The 22,242-nt window shown below is 43.0% G+C and overlaps 1 protein-coding gene across 1 annotated transcript in view; it reads right to left on the minus strand.

The window, feature by feature from the left end:
- EXOC1L (exocyst complex component 1 like) overlaps positions 1-21,649 on the minus strand; it is a 138,404-nt gene extending 116,755 nt beyond the window's left edge. Inside the window, exon 1 of the mRNA XM_086963347.1 lies at positions 21,239-21,649. Coding sequence (XP_086819473.1) covers positions 21,239-21,359 — 121 coding nt within the window. The 5' untranslated portion in view covers positions 21,360-21,649. The remainder of the gene's footprint in view (positions 1-21,238) is intronic.
- Between the last annotated feature and the right edge of the window lie 593 nt (positions 21,650-22,242).

Here is a 22,242-nt window from a genome sequence, read left to right on the forward strand (position 1 = left end):
ACTTGGATAGGTTTGTATTCATGTGCTTTATTTCTTCATTCAGTTTCCATATAAGCTCACTGGCCTGTTATTTATTTATCAATATATTGATTGCTTCATCGTTTTTTTGAAAAATATATTCAGTTATGCAACGGGATGCTTATGTTTCACTTAATGTAATGGGCAAAACAGTATTTGGGTGTTTGTTTAAACCAGGTTTGAGTTTTGATTTTGACCTTCTGAATGAACAGTGAACTTCCCCCCAATACTGTGTCCAACAAATCTTTCTCAAAGCTATCTGAGAAATTTGCCAGATGCATTATTGTTATATGGTGAAGCCTAGTTGGTAGCTCTTTATTATGGACTAACAGAAAGGCTGGACTCAGGAAGAAGAGTCACTCAAATATCTCTCACCCAACTGAACTCTTCTTTCCAATTCACCGAAGTGACCAGGACTTCCCTTCAGAGTTGGAACATGCCCTCTGCCTGCATTATGTCCACCTTGTGTCGGAGATAAAGTACTATATTTAAGATACTTGTAGGGACTATAAACCCACAGTACCATGGTTTTAAAGGACATTCAGCATGTTGTTTCTCCCTTCAGAAGTGGACATGATTATTTGATGCCGAGGACTACATACCATCTACTATAGGTTTGCACAGAGAATTTTCAAAAAAACATTTCATATTTACTCCAAAGAGAACCTTGTACATCCTAGGTAAAGGTTCAGTTCAATCATTGCCTTCAAAGATTACATTGGTTGGCAGGGCATTCTGGTTTGTTGTTTAAACCACAAATCTCCCTTTAACTCCAAGAGCTTACATAAGTAGATAGCATCAGTTAACCTCCTCCATTCGAATAACTTCCATCAAGACAAGGAAAAGAATCACATTTTCTTAGAGTGTTTTGCTGTCTTAAAATGTGTGGTCTGTCGTATTCAGCATACCTAGCAATTGCTGTGTCTAGAAAGCGGAACAATTAACCACACAACATCTTTCCCAAAAGTAGATCTAAAGTTCACAAACATCTTTCCCAAAAGTAGATCTAAAGTTCACATGCCTGCTTCGGAGATCGCTGTAGAGTCCATTTTTTCCACAGAACTGAACTGTCCCATTTCTCCTATGAATGTTGGAGACTTTAGCACCTTCTATTGTGCGTAGGCTTTACCAGTTTGCCCATATATCCTAATACCTTCTGGCCAGACTGTCTGTACCCCTCCATGGACAGACTGACAGTAACCCTTCTACTGTGTTTCTTGTTCAGCCATTATTTAGTTATTTATTTATTTTTGAGATTTATAAAGTGCTCAAATACCCAAGGATGTTTCGGCGCTATGGACAACAGGCAGAAACAATATTGAGTATAATATTGGTTGAACAGCCAGGTCTTTATCATCTTTCTAAAAATTAGCAAGGACTGACACGATCTGATCTCTACCAGAAGAGTATTCCAAAGCTTTGCAACGGTGACAACAAAGCACCTGTCGCCCCAGGAAACAGTTTTGGTACGCAGTACTTTTAGATGAAATGCAGTGGATGATCGGAGTGTCCTATTTGGAATACATGTAGTTAAAAGATTTATTAGAAACTGGGGACCTGTTTTGCGGGTGGCCTTATAGGCAATACATAATGCATTGAACTTTATCTGATTTTTCACAGACAACCAGTGATACTTCTTGATGACATGATAGATGGACTTGAACTTAGGGGTCCCGGACAGCATTCTGGCTGCCGCATTCTGAACGGTTTGAAATTTTTAAATGACCATACTCTGTGCATTTGCAAGCAGCCCATTGTAGTAATCTATCGAAGACATAACCAATGTGCTGACCAAGGTTTTTCCTGCATTCAGTGGAAGAAATGGTAAAATCTTTTTGATCACTCTGAGTTTATAAAAAGAGGCCGAGACCACTGAATTGGCATGGGGTGCAAAGGTCAATCTGTCGTCAAATATGACGCCCAGATTCCTGACCTTGGTGACTGGAATCGGTGGGGGGCCTAGAGCAGGCGGCCACCGGGAGTTAGACCAGATGGGGGATAGCTTGCCAAAGGTCATGACCTCCATTTTGTCAGAGGTCAATTTAAGGCAATTGCTGGCCATCCAGCTACTGATGGCCTGCCTGCCCTTTTGGAAGCTGGCTGCTACCCTTTCTCTGTTATAGTTTATTGCGAGCACCAACTGGGAGTCATCGGTATATGATGTAAGACCCATCGCGTGTGCCTTGATGACTCTGGCTAAGTCCGACACGTAAATGTTAAAAAGGGTCGGACTTAGGGAAGAGCCCTGCGGAACACCGCATGGGAGGGTCAGTTGGGCATAATGAAAGGTGCCCAAATTTACCACCTGAGTGCGATTGATGGGAAAGGATAGCAGAAGGTCTTTTGCCTTATCTTGGATGCCCATTCTGGTGACACGGTCGTTCAGGGTAATATGATCGACCGTGTCAAAAGCAGCTAAGAGGTCCAGCAGTATAAGTACTGCCGTTCCTCCCTGGTCTAGAATGATTCAAATGTCTTCTGACGCCTCAATTAGTGCGGTCTCTGTTCCGTGGCCTTTGCGAAAACCAAATTGAGTATCATCTAACAGATGATGGTCTTCTATGTATTTGGAGAGTTGACTATTCATTACTTTTTCAATTCATTTGGCCGGGAAAGGGAGGCTGGCAATGGGCCTATAGTTTTTGGTGCAGCCGGGTCCAGATGTGATTTTTTCAATAATGGTTTTAAAATAGTTTTCTTCCAGGCGGTGGGATATATGCCTGAGGAAAACATTACGTTGCAAATCTCCGCTACGACAGGAGTCACCTGTTCAGCGACTGATGCAAGGACAGCCGGCGGACAGGAATCACGAGCTGAGCCAGATTTAATAGTTGGCGTTAGATTAGCAATTAGCAAGGAGTCCAGGAGGATCTTAGATCAGGGAGGATCGGTGGCAGTCATCCTCCTCGATCTAAGCGCTGCATTTGATACCGTTAACCACAACATCCTCTTGCAGCGTCTCCTGGACACCAGAATATCTGACAAAGCCCTGGAGTGGTTCAGGTCCTACCTGAATGATAGATCCTTCCAGGTATACGAGGGCAATGTCACCTCCACCAGTAAGCCTCTGGGATGTGGAGTCCCGCAGGGATCATCGTTGAGCCCGACGTTATTTAACGTCTACATGAGGCCACTGGCCGAGATCGTCCGTCCGTATGGCATTAAGATCATTACCTACGCGGACGATACTCAGCTAGTGGTCTATCTGGCGCAGGAAGGGGGCTCCTTAGCGTGGGTGGATCTTGCAGGCTGCCTGGAGATGGTTAAGAGCTGGATGACCAAGTCTTGTCTCAAACTCAACGGAGACAAGACTGAGCTCATGCTCCTAGGTCATCTCGCACCATCTTCTATCGATACTCTTTGGCCACCTAGCTTAGGACCTGCCCCGGCACCTAAAGATACCATTAAGAGCCTTGGTGTCTGGCTGGACAGGTCCTTGTCATTTGACCAGCAGGCAATAAGACTATCTGACATCTGTTTCGGCATCCTTAGAGTCATCAGAAAGATCCTCCCTCTACTCCCCTTCGAAGCAAGAAAGACCGTGGTTCTGGGCCTGATCCAATCACGGTTGGATTTCGGGAATGCTTTATATCTGGGAGCTCCTGACTTCACTCTGCGCAAACTGCAGTTGATACAGAATTGCGCCGCACGGACTCTTTTACAAATCCCCACGCAGATCATCAGTAAAGTCTGGCCTAAGGAGACTGCACTGGCTCCCCGTTAGGGAAAGAGTTAACTTTAAATCACTTTGTATTGCACATCAGGCCTTTTGGTCTTTAGGCCCAGTAATTAATCTTCCCCTCATTACACCTTATCATCCTGCCAGACAGCTGCGTTCAACCACTGCCAACCTGGCCATTGTGCCGAAAATAAAGAAATCAAGATCGGGAGGCCGCTCTTTTTCCTATAATGTGGCCAAGCTGTGGAATGCTCTTCCCCAGCAACTAAGGTCCAACCCCGACCTCATCTCTTTCCGCAAACAGCTGAAAACGCTTCTGTTCATCAGTTAGTAGTTGGGTAAGATATCCCTCCCTCAAGCAACCTAAGCCTCAGTTGGTAATCTTAGCGCTTGGACGCCTCAGGGCAGCTATGTGCGCTCTATAAAACTCAATTCATTCATTCATTCAATTTGGTCCGGAGTAATGTTTTCAAATTGCGCTAAAAGATGATCTGAGAGATCATTGGATATTGGCTGATTGACTAGATTGGTTTGTGCTGCAAATTCAGAGTAAATAATATTTACTTTTTCATAAAAATAGTCCCCTATGGAATTGCACAGAGACTGTGAGGGAACAGAGACTGCCGCAGAGGCATGAACTGATAACTTAGTGACTATTTGGTAAAGCTGTTTGTTTGAATTTTTTGAGAATTCAATCTGAGCTACATAGTATTTACTTTTTTCTTGCGCAATGATAAGTTTGCATTTGGCAAGTTCATCCTTTTAAAGAAGTTTTTCTTCACAAGCATAAGATTTGCACCAATGTCTTCCCCGATTTCTGCATAATTTATTTTGTTCCCTGAGTGATTCCGTGAACCAGGGGTCTGACGGAGAATTCCGATTTTTAGAGATTGTTTAATTTGGCACTAACACATTGAAAGCATTAAACAACCAATTTGCATAGTTTGTTGAGGCTATGTTTGGAACTGAGGAAACATCAGGTTGGGTAGAGGACAGATGTGTCTTGAGAAGCTGATTATCTATATTTTTCCATGCTTTAAATACAACCGGGCTATTTACAGTAGTGTTGCAGAGAGAAATGTTGTCAATAAAAATGTTAAATATGATTGCATGATGATCGGTCCAAACTAAAGGTAAGATTTCTTTTAAGAAGATGTTTTTAGAATTAGAGAAGAGGCCATCCAAAGTGTGACCTGCTGTTTGAGGGGATTTAGAGACTAGCTGTGATAAACCCACTGTTTCCAAATCTGCTAGTAGTGTGTTAGTGTCCTTGTCATGATCATTCTCTAAATGAAAATTAAAATCACCTAAAATAGAAAAGGTGTGTTTGACTGCCATAGATTACACCAGCTTACTAAAAAAGGAAAGAAATTCTGTCCTGGATCCTGGAGGACGGTAGAGTAAAATACCTTTAAAGGTTCGGGAGGGGGTAAGTAAAATAGAGAAGTATATTGCTTCACAAGTTAGGGAAGGAACATGGGATATTTCAGTTGTCAAAATACTGCGAGAGAATATCGCCAGCCCGCCCCCTTTTTTATTTAATCTATCTTGTCTCAGGGTGGTATAGCCTTCAGGGGTGGCTGCTGCAAGATCTGGTTTAGATGCAGGGTCTGTCCTCGTCTCTGTTATAAACAGGACATGAATGCTATGGTCAATAAGCAAGTCTGCTATTTCTTCTTTATGGGGCCGATTAGGGTGGCGGACGGACTTTGCCCGCCCGCCATCCCTGTTGAAAACGGGACCGTCCGCGACATGAGCGGCGGTCCTGCCAGGCCAATTATGATACGCCCACCACACTGGCGGGCGCATCATGCATTTTTAACATTGCGGCGGGAGGTGCTACACCGCCCGCCGCAATGTTAAAAATGCAGGCATGCATTTGCATAAACAAAGCGGCAGGCACTGCGCGGTGCCTGCCGCTTTGTGTATTCAAATGCTGTGGTACCCCCCATGTGCACCCCCTCTCTCGCCTTCACCATGGGGGCCCGCAGGGGGCCCCCAAAGTAAAGACCGCATTCCTTTCCGTGGCGGCATTGCCGTGTCGGACTGGGGCAAGGGAGATGAAAACACTTAAGTGCAACAGCAGGTAAACAGTTCCAAAGTATCAGCGTGATTTAACCCGTTTAGCGCGTCGAATATTCCGCCCCAGTGCGGACGTTCGATCGCGCTAACGGGATTCGGACGTCCAACGGTCGTGCGCAGCACCAGCGAGGTAGTGCAGGCGACGACCGTTGGACGTTCGCAGCACGGAAGGGGTTAAAAAGATTAAAATAGACCTTCGTGCATCACAGCTAGCAGCGTCCTACAAACTCAAGACTGCTGCATCCGCTGCGCGTGCGCATTAGTTGTGGCTTTAATGGCAATGGGGGCGCCAAAGACTGGTGCGCTGACACCAGCATGAGGCAGGAAGTGGGTGAAACTCCCGAAAGCCCTCCGCGCAATCGGCACGAGCCTTGTCGGACCGGGCCAAGGGAGATAAAAACACTTAAGTGCAACAGCAGGTAAACAGTTCCAAAGTATCAGCATGATTTAAAAAGATTAAAATAGACCTTTGTGCATCACAGCTAGCAGCGTTCTACAAACTCAAGATTGCCGCGTCCCCTACCTTGCCCCCTTTCAATTATATATAACAATGGTTTTGTATACCTCTTTGTTCAGCAAACCTGAACCTCCTTCGCTTTCCTCCGTTTTCCTCCGTTATGCTGTCAGACCCTGGACAGTAGTTCCTTCTCTGTGTTGGCACCCACCCTTTAAACACCTCTCCCATTAACTTTCAGAAGTATCCAACATATGCTTTATTTCCTCAAAGCCGTAGGAATATGGTTATTTTTAATATTTTTTTAGTCTGAGTTGTAGTTCAGAGAATGAGGGTCCTCCTCTTAGTGCCGTACAACACACTGGTGTGTGCAGGCGCTTTCAGAAAATCCCCTAACCATACTGTACCTTTCAGTCATGCATTAGTCCTTCTCTTCAATTATACTGTACCACTCTGGGTGCTATACTTGTACCAACATTCAATTGTTTGACGTATAACTGATGTCAGTGCCCATGAAAGGCTCTCAAGGCACTGAAATCCGTCTTTCATGTGCCCGCCAATGGGATCCACATGCTGAACAGCGGCATGATGCTCTCTGAAAATGAACACTGAGCTGAATAAATACTCGATAAATAAATGAACGGATGCATCAATAGTGGTGCATGATTTCAGTCCAATACCGCTATCGATTACCGCATTGGGGAGGGCGTGGCGTTTTATCTCCTCATTGCTGGTCTATGTTGCTGGTCTTAGCCCCGTATTCACTGTTCAATTGCCTAATTTTTCTGTTTTTTTATTGAAATTAATAATTGTTTTGTATTTGTTAACGTTTGTCCCCCGAAAGGTTTTTACCACAAACGCTATGGTTTGGTTCATTGTGTGTGTGTGTGTGTTTACTCAGAAAATTACATCTTGCCCACGGTTTTAAGGAAATGTCTAATTTTATGGGATTTTTTTTATCTATTTATCTGCATTTAAACTATGGTTCATGCTATGTATTTTTATTTCACAGCCGGAGGGATTTCTTATTTTTTCGGTTTTGATTCTTCAATTGATTGGCCAGTTGATTAATTGATGCACTGAAGGACTCAATTGACAGCATGTGTACTTAAAGCAATTTGCTGGTCTCCCGACACTGGTCAAAGCGACTAGCATCAATCCTCTAATAACTAAGCTTTCAGCTTTTCCTGAACGATGTTCGTGGCAGTGTACATCCCACTAACTTGCTATTTAAAAAGGTATATATATATATATATATATATATATATATATATATATATATATATATATATATATATATATATATATATATATATATATATATATATATATATATATATGTGTGTGTGTGTGTGTGATTGAACATTAATAAATTGGACTTACATCAACAATACCCCCATTGCGATATACTATTGCACACAATTTCAATAAAAAAACACCTACTCCCTAAGTACCCCTGTGTCTCCAGTGATGGTTTGTGTAACCTGATTATGTTTATTCGATGAAGTGAAAGCAAGCACACACAATAAAATCAATATCTTGTCAATGCTGTTTCACATGAAGCGCACAGGTCTTACACGTAGGAAAAATCTGGAAGTTAAAAGTCGACACAACACTGAAAATCAGAAGGTCTTAGAAATGTCTAAGGCCAACATATGACCCACATATTATTTAAATGCTTATCAAATTATTAGCGGCGAGGGGCCACATCTCACCAGTCAAACAGTTAAACTTAGTGTACCCATCATGGGCAAAAGAGAAACTGGACAGTGCCAAAGATCATGTTGGTATCTGGAAGTCACCAAGCGCCAGCCCAGTGCTGAAAACAGAAGTCACTGCACTCTGGGCGGGAGGCTAGTACCAGTTTCTAACTGTCCTCCACCAGGCCCAGTGGGCTAGATCAGTCAGGGAGTAGGTTGTCACCTTGCGTTTAGCATCTAATTGTTATCAAAACTGTAGTGACTTTGATGTCGGTAAGAGCTTGTTGTGTCCACGATTTCCAGAGGCAGCAGCACAAAGTCTCATGAGATTCGCTCAACAGACTGACATCCACTTGGGACAGCAGGGCACATTGATGTATAGTTATTCTGCAACTGGCCCTTACTAAATTATTAAACGTACGTTTAAAGACATTGGTTTCAACAGCTCTGAGCTATGGACTACTAGCTGCTGGTACTCAAAACCTACTCAAAACTTGCGGTGATGAACTATCAATGTCATTGTGTGCAGCTACAGGCAATTAAATATTTACCAGGCACTAAGTGACCTCTTCACGGATGTGAATTCAATGTTACTATACATGTGTATTATTTTCTCGTAGATTTTGTCAATCCATTTGAGAATCTCCAGAGGGGACTACTTTACTCTCAAGTTCTTGGTATATCCCTGTCGATGGACAGACTGATCACTGCACTTTTACCTTAGTCTTTTACAGATGCTTGGCATCAAGTTATCCATTGTCCTGATGATGACTCAAGGATGCATCCTTAAAGGTTGAAACGTTGACTGTAAACTTGATCAGTTACTGGCTTTTTCTCAAAAATACCAATTGTGTTTATAATTTCTTCACTACTTGTATGTACTTGTATTTACATGCCTTATTTCTTCATGCAATTATTGGAGGAGCACATTTAGCACTGCTCCAGTATTCCCTTCTCACTTGTAATGATTGTTTGTCTTTTTAATTATATATGTATGGTTATGCAGGGGTATGTCCATGTGCTCCTCTTTGTTTTGTAATACAGCAGTTGGATCTTTATTGCAACCATCCATGTGTATGTTGTAAAAATAGGCTGCTTTAAAGCAGAATCTAATGTGATACATGATGATTTATTTATTTATTTATTTTAAAAGCTTGTAAAGCGCGCGGCTACCTCCGGCGGGGGTGTCCCGGCGCTGAGATTACAGGTCAAATCGCAAGAGAGGTTACCAGGTACAGAACCATCCAAAAGACCAGCAAGGAAGCTTTAATTAAGTTAATGTTTGGGAAACAGCAAGGTTTTTAGTTTGCGTCGAAAGACTTGTTCCGATTCAGTGAACCTAAGGTCCAGAGGAAGGCTGTTCCAGAGCCTGGCTGCAATAACGGTGAAAGTTCTACCACCACTACGGGCCAGTCTGAATCGGGGGACATTCAATAATCGGAGGCTATTGGATCTCAAATGCCTCACTGAAGAAGATATCTTGAGTCTTTTGCTGAGATAGGCCGGGCCAGTGCCATGGATTGCCCGAAAGGCAAGGATCAGAATCTTAAAGTCAATCCGTCTAGCTATAGGCAGCCAGTGAAGCTCATCTCGGTAACCTCTGACCGAGTGGCGGGCGGGGATGTTACCAATGAGCCTTGCTGCCGCGTTCTGAACGATTTGCAATCTGTCTATAAGATATAGAGGGGCACCAGCATATAAGCTATTGGCGTAATTGAGATGTGCCATAATGAGTGATTGCACGATCGTTTTGCGGGAGGACTGAGGGAGATAGGGAAAGATCTTCCTTATCATGCGAAGTTTATTGAAACAGGCCGTTGAGACTTTGTTAACCTGGGCTTTACAGGACAAGGTGTTGTCGAATAAAAAGCCAAGATTACGGGCAGACTGCACAGGTATAGGAGGGGGGTTCAGGACAGTGGGCCACCATAAGTTAGCAGGGGGAGTAGACTTCTGGCTAAAAAAGAGGACCTCAGTCTTGTCCGCATTTAGAGCCAAATGATTGGTAGCCATCCAGGTGCAGATGTTGCTCAGGCAGTTTCTGAAGTTGGAAAAGAGGGAGTCAGAGTGGTCTCTGAATGAAAAAACAAGCTGAGTATCATCAGCATAGGAGACCACTCTGACCCCCCAGGACTCAACTAACCTGGCAAGCGGGGCCAAATAAACATTAAATAATAAGGGGCTCAAGGCGGAGCCTTGAGGCACTCCACACATGAGGGGTTTATCTTCTGATTCAAAAGGATGCATCAGTACCCTTTGGGTTCTTCCGGATAGAAAGGATTTAATCCAGGCTAAGACTGTGCCACCAAACCCCAGTTGGTGTAGACGGGAAGTGAGTATGTCATGTGAAACGGTATCAAATGCAGCGGACAGGTCGAGGAGAACCAACATGGCCTCCTCGCCCCTGTCCACTGATTCCCTAATAGTCTCAGATACCTCTAGCAGCGCGGTCTCGGTGCTGTAGCCAGTTCTAAAACCGGACTGAGTATCGTGCAGCAACTGGTTAGTTTCTAAATGTTGAGCCAGCTGTTCCTGAACCACCTTCTCCAACATTTTAGCGGGTTTAGGTAGGAGCGAGATCGGCCGGTAGTTGCTGAATTGAGCGGGATCAGCGCCCGGCTTCTTCAAAATGGGGAGAAGCCTGGCATGTTTCCAGACCTCAGGAAAGTGGCCGCAGGCCAGGGAGAAATTCCAGATGGAAAGGAGAGGGTTGATTAAAACAGGGGCAAGGATGCTCATAACTTTAGCAGGGACTGGGTCTAATGGAGATCCCGACTTGACTTTATGAAAGAGGGGCAGTGCAGTTTCAGGTGTGAGTTCATTGAAAGAGGTAAAGGAACAGTGTGAAGGATGAGAAGCAATAGTCTGAGGACTAAGTGCAGAGGTATCAAAGGAGGAAGAGGGTTTGATTATTTTATCCTGAAAGAAATCTGAGAGACCGTTGCAAAGGGCTTGGGTGGGAACACATTGAGTTTTTAAAGCAGGGGGATTTACAAAATCCTTCACAATGGTGAAAAGGGTTTTGGATGAATTTTGCGCCTGTTGAATAAGCTTAGAAAAGTGGGCTCTCATCGAGGAGCGTTTGAGTTTTTTAAACTTGTTTAGGGCAATTTTGTACGTGGATTTGGCAGTAGGATCGTAGGTCTGGCGCCATATACGTTCCAGCTGCTTGCATCTGCTCTTTTCCTCGCGTAAGGTAGGGGAGAACCAGGGGGAAGAAGGACGGGATCTGGCAGATGCCAGAGGGGTAAGCGGGGCAATGTGGTCCAAAGCAGAGATGAGGGCAGAGTTATATCTCTCTGTTTCCCTATCAAGATCTTCCAACTGCTTGAATTGAAACTGAAAGCAGGAGTCGATAGACTCACAGGTAACTTTGGTCCATTTGCGACCGCTAGCTCTATTAAGAGAGGCAGGAGGGGGAGGAGCAGGGCAGGTAATATCAAAAGGAAGAAGATAATGATCTGACCAAGTGAGGGGGAGGGGGGAGAAAGAAGAAATACCAGGATGATTAGTGAAAATAAGGTCAAGTGTGTGGCCTGCTTTATGAGTAGGGCCATTAACTAATTGGGACAATGTAAGGCCTTGTAGAGTTTCCAGGAATGAAGAAGCTTGTGCACAGGAAGGGTTATCAATGTGAAGATTAAAATCTCCTAACACTGTGAAGTGGGAATGTTTAAGTGAGAAGTCTGCGATTGAGTGCATCAAGGCACTTAGAGATGAGGAGGTGGCCGAGGGGGGGTTGTAAACCAGGATGCCAGCAAAGATAATACTTGCAGAATCCATAGTAGTGAAATACATGGCTTCAATGAGGCCAAGGTTGGGGATGGGCAGTGGGCAGGTTGGGGATAGGCAGTGATCACTCCAGTGCAGTCACAGAGAAGACTGACACAGTGGGCCTTACTACTTTATGATAAGGAAAACAGTTTATTTCAAAAGCAAGTAAAGTTTCGGGAAAATGTTTAATTTATAGTTTTTTAATTGATGAACGGATATGAAGTGGTTACTTCATTTCCAATTCTGGCAGTCACTTTTATGGCTAGTTGTGCCTATGAATAATAGATGTTCAGACAGCGTATCTACCATGAATAAGCTGAAAGTCTTAAAAATATCACATTAATGGAAAACTACATTCTGATTCGAGTTCTGCTCCCTAAGCTCTTGGATTTCGCTGTCTAGGAAAAGTATTGTTTTGTATTTTCTCCTTGCACGTTATAGATTTTTTTTTAGACTTTTCAAAAAAGTTTTTATGGGTCGTGTATTTGTAATGCCATTCTTTATTTTCTGTAACGAGCCCACTGTTTCTTGTGATACCCCCACTTAATTTTGATGTCAATTGTTCTAAAGCTAATTTACAAAAATAGATATTGCAGAGGTGCTGGACAGAAAAGTACCCCACTAAGATTTGCAATAGTAATTGAAAAAAGAGAAGATACTGTATAATGTGATTTCGTGTATCAAGAGCATAAAACACGTGTAATATACAACTATGTGACAGCTTATTAGTAACTACCAACTTTTGGAAGGAGGTGCAAACTTTAAAGTGACATATGTGTATTTAATTGTCTGCTTTCTTCTACCAAAAGCACTCCCCTCTCCAATACAAATCGAGAGAATGAATCATCGAATTCATGTTCTATCACACGTCCAGGTATACTTTCATCCATTGAACAGTACAGAAAACATTGAATTCTAATCATTAAATATAAATATTATCTCAGTACCATAATTTCAAATAACCCCATAAGCATCAAGTAATGTGAAAACCCATTGGGGACTATAGGAAGATTCATTGGTAATGTATGAGCAGAGATATGACCAGCAGAAGGTTGCCAATTTATATTCTGTTTTGCAATTTCCTGCTGAGACCTTATATAGAGGAGAGTATGATCTACAATTTAAAAGGATCATTCTTTTGTGGACTTCTCCTCACACGAGGTAGAAAGTTTTCAGAATGGAACCTGCACGTTCTAAAAGATAAAATAGTCTTGCAGTGATTAATTTGAGCTGATAGTTGCAGATGGGACGCACCGCAATTCAGGAAGCACCTCAAGACCTGGCTCTTCGACTGAACCGCAGACCTCCGCCCCATCCCCCCACTCAGCACCTTGAGACCCTCACAGGTGAGTAGTCCTGTTTTATAAGATTCTGATTGATTGATTGACTGGCACCCATTTTGGGGGACTGCCACCAGGACCGGACTGGCTACCGGGCGTTTTGGTGTGCTGCCGAGCTGGGGGCTGATTTCACTGCGGTGGGGGCTGATTTAGTTGATGGGGACCTGCGTGTGCTTTGAAATAAACAAAGCAAAACAAATGTTTTTCAGCACACGCAGGTCCCCATCAACGAAATCAGCCCCCAGCTCGGCAGCACACCAAAACGCCTGGCAGCCAGTCCAGCCCTGACTGCCACTTACTATTCCTCATTAAACTTTGATTAAGACAAGAGAGAAAAATACACAAGGGGGAAAGGAGGAGAAAGAGAATGACCGAAAAATTGGGCAAAGGGAGAAAACAGGAATGAAAGAGAACCTGCAAAGTGAGCTAAGTGGCAGGAAGTGTATGGTGGTGGCAGAAAAAGGCATGAGATGGAATTAAGACCACCTAACAATGGCATTCCTAAATCCCGACTTTAGTCAATGCCGGCAGTGGGCTTCTGAGAAGTACTTTTGGTACCAGCACCTATTATTTAAGAAATTAAGCACTGCATATTGAAGCCAACCTATGCATCTTGGAGAATTTTAGACAGTTTGGAAGTAACAGACTTAACTTTGCCTCAAGGGTATAAATGTTTATAAACAAAGGCTAATGGAAAACACTGCACTAGAAGTGAGGGAATACTCTGTGTCGGTATTATCACATGGGTTTGAACATTATATACAGTATTTCGGCAATGTTCAGTAAAGGTTCTATTTAACACGCCTTAGGTTGTACTCCTTTACATTTTCTTCTTGTATTTCATGTGTCTGGTAGCTGGTTTCCCCAGCCTTCTAGCCTTCCCCCGTGATAAAGTGTCTAAACAGAGCACTTTATGCTACTTTGCATAATTGTATAGGTTCTGGTTTTTAAAGATTTTTACATTAAGAAGCACAAAACAGCATTGATTTTTATTCAATAGCTTCATTCAGAAAATATGTGCATGACAGTTATTCGTTTTAATAATCTTGCTTTATCTCTGTGTAAATGAACGCTATTGTTGTTTTCCTGGCACCATGTTTATGCATTAACTGTATGTATTGTTGTTTGTTTATGGTTTATTCATAGCTGAATAAAGGCTTTATGAATGGCTGAGAGAAAGGGGTTTGAAGAATAGGAGTATACGTTGAGGCTGAACACAGTGGCAAGGAAAATAAATTTAAAGCAATATTTATTTATACTACTTTATTGGCATGAGTCAAGTGATGAGGACAGAAATAATGACTAGATTTACACCAAGAGGGGATAAACTTTGAGGGCCTCATTCCCAAAGGTAAAAGTACATTTTGGGTGTAAGTTTAGTATTTTATGTTGACTATTCACAAATTATAAGTAGTTTTACATGTACTATCGTCATAAACTGCAGAGACTGTCCTATCTATTTATGTTTGGAGTTCTCTGCAGTTGTTAAAATACTATTGGCCTTTATCACATGGGACCTCTGCACTTGTGGCGGATGCCCCACAGTCTTGGTGGCGCCTTCGCACTCGGGGCAGAATATCTGCAATGAGAATTCTCACCACAGATATTACACCCCAAGTTGGGAGAGTCCCCCATGACTGCGGAGCGTCTGCCACAAGTACAGAGGCCCTTTGTGAATCAGGCCCTAAATGTAAAACTACACTTGTAGGGATATATTTAAAATGAACTAGTGCAGCACAGTGCTGCAAGCAAATCTGATGCGCCAAGCTATCATTTAAAAAAATGCAGGCATGCGCCATATTAGCAAGAATACAGTGCATCCCTGTGCTCACCCCTGCGTTGGCACTAAGAAAGCTGCCTAGCGCCAATGCAGGCATCCATGTGCCATGGTGCAAGGATGGCTGTGTTGCAGGGATGATTGTTCCTGGTGTCCCTTTCCTGCATATGAACAATCATTAATGGCAATTTGCTCCTTCTATGTGTACTGCAGAATGCAGCTGTTGGCAATCAGGACCTGTTTGCAGTCTTCCCCATCTTTTTGCCCCATTTGAGACCCTTGAATGCTGTTTTTCTGACTCTGAGAGTGCCCTGGGCTCAGCTACCAAGCCCAGGTGCAGTGCTATGTTGAAAACACCCAGTGCTATGTTGAACAGACTGAAAATACACACATGCATTAGGGTACATCTATAATTGGCATGACCTACCCTATAAGTCCCTAGTACATCATAGGGCAGAGGAATTAAAACTACCTTTAGGTCCCTAGAAACCTTTTCTGCACTTGCATGTGTGCACCGATGAGAAGCTGAGGTCATTTTAAAAGCCGCCCGTGTTGGAGCACTGCTTTAAATGTAAATTGTGCCTAAACTCGTCTTTGGTGGTAGGGGCACTTAAAGGGATAAATTACAATATTTGGGCATTTTACGTACCCCCAGGGTCTCCCCTAGGTGTCCCAGGGGTGGATGGGGTCATGTCATTATAAGGAGGGCCCTTATAAAAGCTGTTCTTCATGTTCTGGGGATAGAGAGATTACACATTTCACTTCCTCCATTGTAGTAAAGTGCCTCCCAAAGCCAAATTTGGTGCTACAAGAGTGAGGATCTGCACTATTGTTTGCATATTCAGGACCCCTAAAGTCTCCCCTAGGTGTCCCAGGGGTGGTGGATCCTGTTGCTATAAGCAGGATCCTTATAAAACATTCAAATAAGAAACAAGATGGCAGTGGTAATATTAGGCTGTCAGCACCTCTGTTAAGTAGGTAAATGTAATATGAAAATAGGTATAGTGTGCTCAAATGAGTAAACACTATGCCATCCCAGTAGTGTGCATTAATATATGCCCACAAAAATTCACATATATAAAAAATTATTTTACAATGCAGAGCACAACAATAGTAAAGTGGCTTTTGGTCCGTCCCTGTTACAGATCCAATTTTAATTTGTAAGCACTTCAAAACAGCAAAAGTTCGAACAAAGTCCATATGTAAACAAAATCAATAGCCCAAAGATCTGTTGACACGTAGGTTGATAGATGACGTACACAGCCGACACGTGTTTCGTTGTGTTGCTGACTTTTTCAAGGCTTGAACTTGTAATAATCCCGTCTGTCCTTTTCAAATCAAGGGTTTTGACCTCAAAAGCCCCCTTTGTATTTAGGAGGAGTATGCGATAAATACAACCCCTAGGAAATTGAGGCTGCGGGTGGATCCAGAGTTGGATCTAATGAAGAACAAATGCTCTTAATTATGTATATTTCACCTCTCAGTTTAAGATGAAAAGAGAGACTCCAGAGAGTAAAATGGGCACATGTTGGCCCATTAATCAGTAGTGGGAGGCCCGTAGTAGCTTAGCACACAGTATCAGGTGTAAATATTTACATTTAATTTTATTTACATATGGGCTTTGTTTGAGCTTTTGCTATTTTGAAGTGCTTTACAAATTTAAATTGGATCTGTAACAGTGACGGACCAAAAACCACTTTACTATTGTTGTGCTTTGAATTGTAAAATAATATCCTTATAAAACATGTGCCCTGGTGTTAGAGACATTGTACATTGCAGTTTCCCCATCACTCATACCTAGACCCATAAAACAACGTGGCAATAGTTTCTGAATACATAACTTACTCTGGGAATTAAAGAAAATATCATTAAAGGGTTTAGGAGAATGGTATGGATAAATCAAAGAGTATGCAATTGTTGAATTGATCCTAAAGTATACAGAAAATAAGTTATAAGACGTACTTGTCTGTGTCAGCCTTAATATCCTCTTCCATGATTGGCCAGAGTTAACAGGATTAGCCTGGATGCTTTGATGAACATGGCTCACCCAAAGGCTATCTAATAGAGTCTGCTACACAGGAATTCCAGATCAGAGGGGAAGAGTCATAAAGCATAGAGCTTCAAAGGGGGATGGGATAGGCAGGGAATACCAGGCCCACCTCCTCCCCAGACCCTCTGACCCAGCCAGATGACAGGTTTAAGGAAGGATTTGGAAGGTGGTAGGGGGAGCAGAGCTGTGGAAATGAGCCTTACTGGAGGTTGGTGGAACCAGTTCTTGCTTCTCTGCTAAAAATTCAGCCATTTGAATTTTAAAGGAATAGTGCTTTCTGGGAGAAGATTATGCCACACTTTGGAGGAAGTGGTCATGCTCTGGGGTGTTGTCCTGCACCTGTCCTTGATATGTACCATCAGGCCCTTCATTGTGACTGACTGCACCTGCTGAATTATCTCGAACTACAGCCCGTTGGCTTTACCTTGCTTCAAGAGGAATAAAGAGTGGACTCCCTTCAATCTACAGGTTAACAGAGCTCACCTAGCTAATCACCACGAAGAATCCCCTGCCTGGATTGTGTCTAGTAGATTTGTAAGAAAGTTGTTAGGATGCATTTTGGGAATTGTGGTCCCAACCTTTTAACAGCTTCGCTGCTGATGACGAGCTCAGCTCGTCATCAGCTACGGCGCTGCTATGCTGATGACGAGCTGAGCTCGTCACGTTACGTGGCTTTTTGAAAATTGCCGCACAGAGCGGGAAAAGCCGCCGCAGCGATGCGGTTAAGGACCATCTTGGAGATTCCAGACCCCTGGGTTGTATTTTGTACACTATGGACCATCAAGAGGAACTTCGAGAAGAAGTTCCAGAAGTTTGAAGAAGTTTGGAGCAACTTTGGAAAAACCTTCATATTGGACCGACTCACCCGCCAGAGCCAAGCTGATCGCCTTAACCGCGAGCCGGCCTGGCCTGCTGGTTCATCCTGCTGAAAATCTCCGGAGGTCTGAATTCTAGAGTTTGACTGGGAGCTCCCTGGAAAGCAAATTGGCGAACCCTCACGGAATCCGGACTGGTGAAGACAATCGAGGGACCCCAGCAGAAAAAGCTCCAGAAACGTTTATAAGTCAGAAGGTAAAATCTCGACTGAGGCCTACCACAAGGGGTATTCAAGCAAGGCTCCATTGTGGTCAGCCTGAAACTTTGCCCTTGTCAAGGGCAACCAGATGTCTCAAGGTAGCACTATAGGTTTCTAAGTGCTATATAGTGCTAAATATTTCAAAATTCATACCTCCGGTTCCCTACTTTGGATTTTTGTCTTTTTGATGTCATTATAAAGATGAAAAAATTCCCATTTTTTAAATTGGTGTTGGACTTGTATTGTGTGTTGTGTCTTATTCACTAGATTGGTATTTTGAAATGCTTTATATACCTGCCATTTAAGTTAAGCCTGCCAGCTCACAGCCAAGCTAACAAGGTTGAGCATGGGAATAATTTACTGAGACCTATTCTGAGCTCTAGACTGTGTTAGAGGCCTTATTGCCAGTGGTAGATGCATATTTACCACTCCTACTAACCCACTTTCCAACAGCAGCTCACATAGAAAGGACAGAAAAAAAGGAGAAATGAAAGTCTCTCTCCTTGTTGCGCCACTCTAATGCCTCCTTTTTGAATTGTGTTTTTGAAACTGCCTCAGATTTACACATCCTTGTAAATTCTGGGCAGTGTCAAAAAGCGATGAGTGTTGCATGGTTACGCCCACTGTCACCCCTCCCCCTTTGAAGCAGAAAACATGCGTCAAAGAGTAGGATATTTGCGGCGTTAAGGCTTCAAGCCAGGGAAAAGTGGCTTAGTGCCTCATTGTAAATATGGAGCCGGGCATTGCGCCATCTGAGCATCATAAAAAGTGATGTTCTGGTGGCGCAATGCCCTTGTAAATATGTCCCCTAGGGCTCCTTATTGCTTAACCTGCTAGGGCATGAGTCTTTTCAGAGCTGTACAATCTGGAGGTTTCTCGTTGCTAAGAGATAGAAACAAAAGAGTGCAGTAAAGTGGTCATGGGCACGCATTCTGCACTTCACATGCACATTATTGTGTAAGATATGTATTACAAAAGAATTATGCACAGCCACATACTTTCTGAACATCACGCTAAATATTATTTACAACTGTGCAGAAAAATCAATACAATGCACACACATTCTTTTTTTTAATTATTTTTTTTAAGCAAATTGAAAACCTGAGGTGTCCAGGTCAAGTTTGACTGTGTCTTCACAAAGATTGATCCACCCTACACACATCCTGACTGGGAGCTCTTAGAAAGTGTATTGTCGAAAGGAAAAGCCTCGCCATGCAGCAGCAGTCATTGGAGAGAATGATGCCCGGCAGTTGACACTAGCGCCTAGAGGGATCGAACCCCGGAGCGCCCTCTCCATCCCACCATGAAGGGGTTTATCCTTATGTCAAACCATAACCAATGATTTTCACCTCACCTCACCTCAAGTTGTGATAGGTTAAGTTTCAAAATAACTCGCCAGTGTAATTGAACCAATAGAAATGTTGCCCCGCGTGCACATAGAAATATTGTAGTATTGGTGGAAACGTGAGATCAATATAAAAATGATATAACAGGAAATAATTGCGAAAGGAAATTAGAGAGCTCGTTGTGTGAGAGGCAAGAGTTACTGCATCATTTTCAAAGGGAAAATTTCAAACATGTGTCTATTAAAAGCTGTCTTGTGCTGATTAACCACAGAGCATATTGGGAAAATATGGCCTAGAGGTCTGCCAACAAAGAGGCACTGATAAAGCAATGAAAGCCTGCAACACTTAGCGCCGAAAACTGGAGTGAATACAGCTGAAAGGCTAATCTTTGCAAGTGGAGGTTCACTCCTCCGATAAACCATAGCAGAACTGTACTTCCTTGCCTGATGCTTGCTGGGGATAATTGTTACAGCAGAAACGTGTTGATGCCCATTGGACAAAGGGGCTGACATTTTTTAGAGGGAGACCTGATCAAAAAGACTAAAAGACTGAGGTTCATTTCATGGCGTCATCTGCCTCCTTTCAAAGCCAATTTCTTGATGCGTTAGTTCAATTGCTTCATAATAACTTTGCAAAGTTAGGATTCACTCTCCAAGCGAGGTAGTGGGCACTTTATAATGTATGTGAGGGTTTCTATTTGATTGTACAATTCTGCAAGGATCTAAAATGTATTTTGTTTATCAGTCGTAGCATTTTTCAAATACAAACAATTTAGGTGCATAAATGGTGGTGGTTAAGATCAAAAGTTGTGAGATGGCACAGTGGAGACGACGGACATTGTATCATGGAAAGATGAGCGGCGAAGACATACACTTGGAGTGTAAACACAGCATTTTGCTTGAAAGGGTTTGCAGCATTTTCATGCAAACAAAGAAGTGCAGAAGACATATTTACCACTCTCTCTGCCAGTACTAGATCAGAGGGGGCTCGGGCACATGGGTCTGGCGAGGATAGTTAAACATTATAACAATAGGTCTTGTTGGTGGATGCACAAAAACACAGGCACGCCTCTAAATTGTCACCTGTTTTGGGGTTCTGGTGTGTAACCACTATTGATACTTGATACTGAATGGGGGAGTTGAGTTAACAAGAAACAAGAAAATCAACCAGAAACTGTCACAAGAATCTACTGGCAAAAAATAGTGGAGCGAACAGATGAATATCACTTGAAGTTTCAAGAAATAATTATCAAATTACGCCACGGTACAGCTCCTTGCACGATTTTCAACACCCAATGAGTGTAAAGTGTGCATTGGAGGTTTCCACACCGCTGTAATCCGGTCTGTATTGACGACTGATTACATTGAAAAGATGAATCCAGTTCAATTAAACAGTTCTACAGAGAAAACTGTTATCTCTGAAGCTCTTTAATTGCTGCGTGTGAATCACGGTAAACACCTCAGGAAGGGAATTCTGCCTCCTTGTGTGCTTCCAGCCAATAGCTGATGAGGATGCCCTCTTACGAGTCTTTTTAATGGCTCGTGCTATCACTATGTTTTAATGGCCTCGCCTAATTTAAATAATGTTCTACAACGCTGAAACAAGACAGTCACGGTTTCTGACAATCTCGTGTAAAAATAGGCGTTAAACAAATAGAAATAGTACCGTTAACATTTTACTACTCATACAAATTATCTGAGGTACACCTGAAGAGTAGCTATCTATTAAATACCCCCAGAGGCACGTGCTCAAACAACAATATTACCTTGACAATACAGTCCTTATTCAGGCACTAGATGTTGTGATAAATTGCTCTTTCGATTTATGCCCAAAGACAGACCCTTACAATGGTTATTCAATCACATTTTCGGACGATATTCCATTTCCAATAACTTCTCATGCAGTTAGCCCCTTCCCTCTAGACACTGTTGCAGGGCCCTTACCTGATGCGCACAGGTAAAACCTCTTCTTGGCTTTGCAGATTATTTCAATAAACTCGAACAGCGCGTGCCCTTTTGGTTTAAAGAGCTGTTTTTCTAGATCCTCCTTCAGCAATGATGACATGTCTTTCACCCTTCAGTGTGGGTCTTGTTGCAAAAGATCTCTAGTGGCAGTCTTGGAAGCATCCACAACATTGGCTCGCGCAGGCACCAGAGGTTCCTCACACCCTGCGCTGCTCTTTCGGGTTCCTGTGGCACCAGGAGTGGTAGGAAGTGCAAGCCTGCTGCTCCACACACAGCCCCCCTCTGCACTTGGAGTCACAGCCCTGGTGTGTTGGTTTCTTCTCCTGATCTCTGCCAGTTCTCTGGAGTGAGATTTGTTTAAATTATAGGGTCCCTTGATTCTTGTGTTTTTCAAGCCTTCTTTCTCTGAACTTAAAAAAAAGTCTGGAGCCTCATTTAAGCTCCATTACAGCAATGTTTTAACAGTTGTCTTGATGTATTGATTGGGAGGCTCTTCCATTAGGAGCATTATCACCACTGGCAAGTGGAAGCGGCCCGCCCGCGCAGCGCTGAACACTTAACGTTTCCCACAAGCCCACAAACATGACGTTGGAGAGGAGGAGCCAGCCCTTCAATTCCCAGCTCAAACCCACTCTAAGAAACACTAAATGTGTTCTGATCGGTGCATTACCATTGTCAAGCAGTACAAAAAGCACAAAACCATACGCGGTCTAGCACAGTGGGGCCTCCCCACCTGGTTACTTAAGTTGGCTTCAAAAGAGAGAACCATTGTCAAAAGACTGCTGGAATGTTTGTCACAATGACAGGAACACCGCCTTCCTCTGTGTAAAGAGATTGTTTTCAGTACTGGGAGCCCTGCTACACAGCACATGTGAAGGATAGACGTGAGAATAATAGGACAATGCAGAGACGATGCAATGCTTCTTGTGGGATTAGAAGCAGCATTTACTTTATTGTCTCTCAAAAAGGGGACCGACCTGGAA

The sequence above is a fragment of the Lissotriton vulgaris genome, chromosome 3_1 (assembly GCF_964263255.1).
Source record: "Lissotriton vulgaris chromosome 3_1, aLisVul1.2, whole genome shotgun sequence".
NCBI classification, from domain to species: domain Eukaryota; kingdom Metazoa; phylum Chordata; class Amphibia; order Caudata; family Salamandridae; genus Lissotriton; species Lissotriton vulgaris.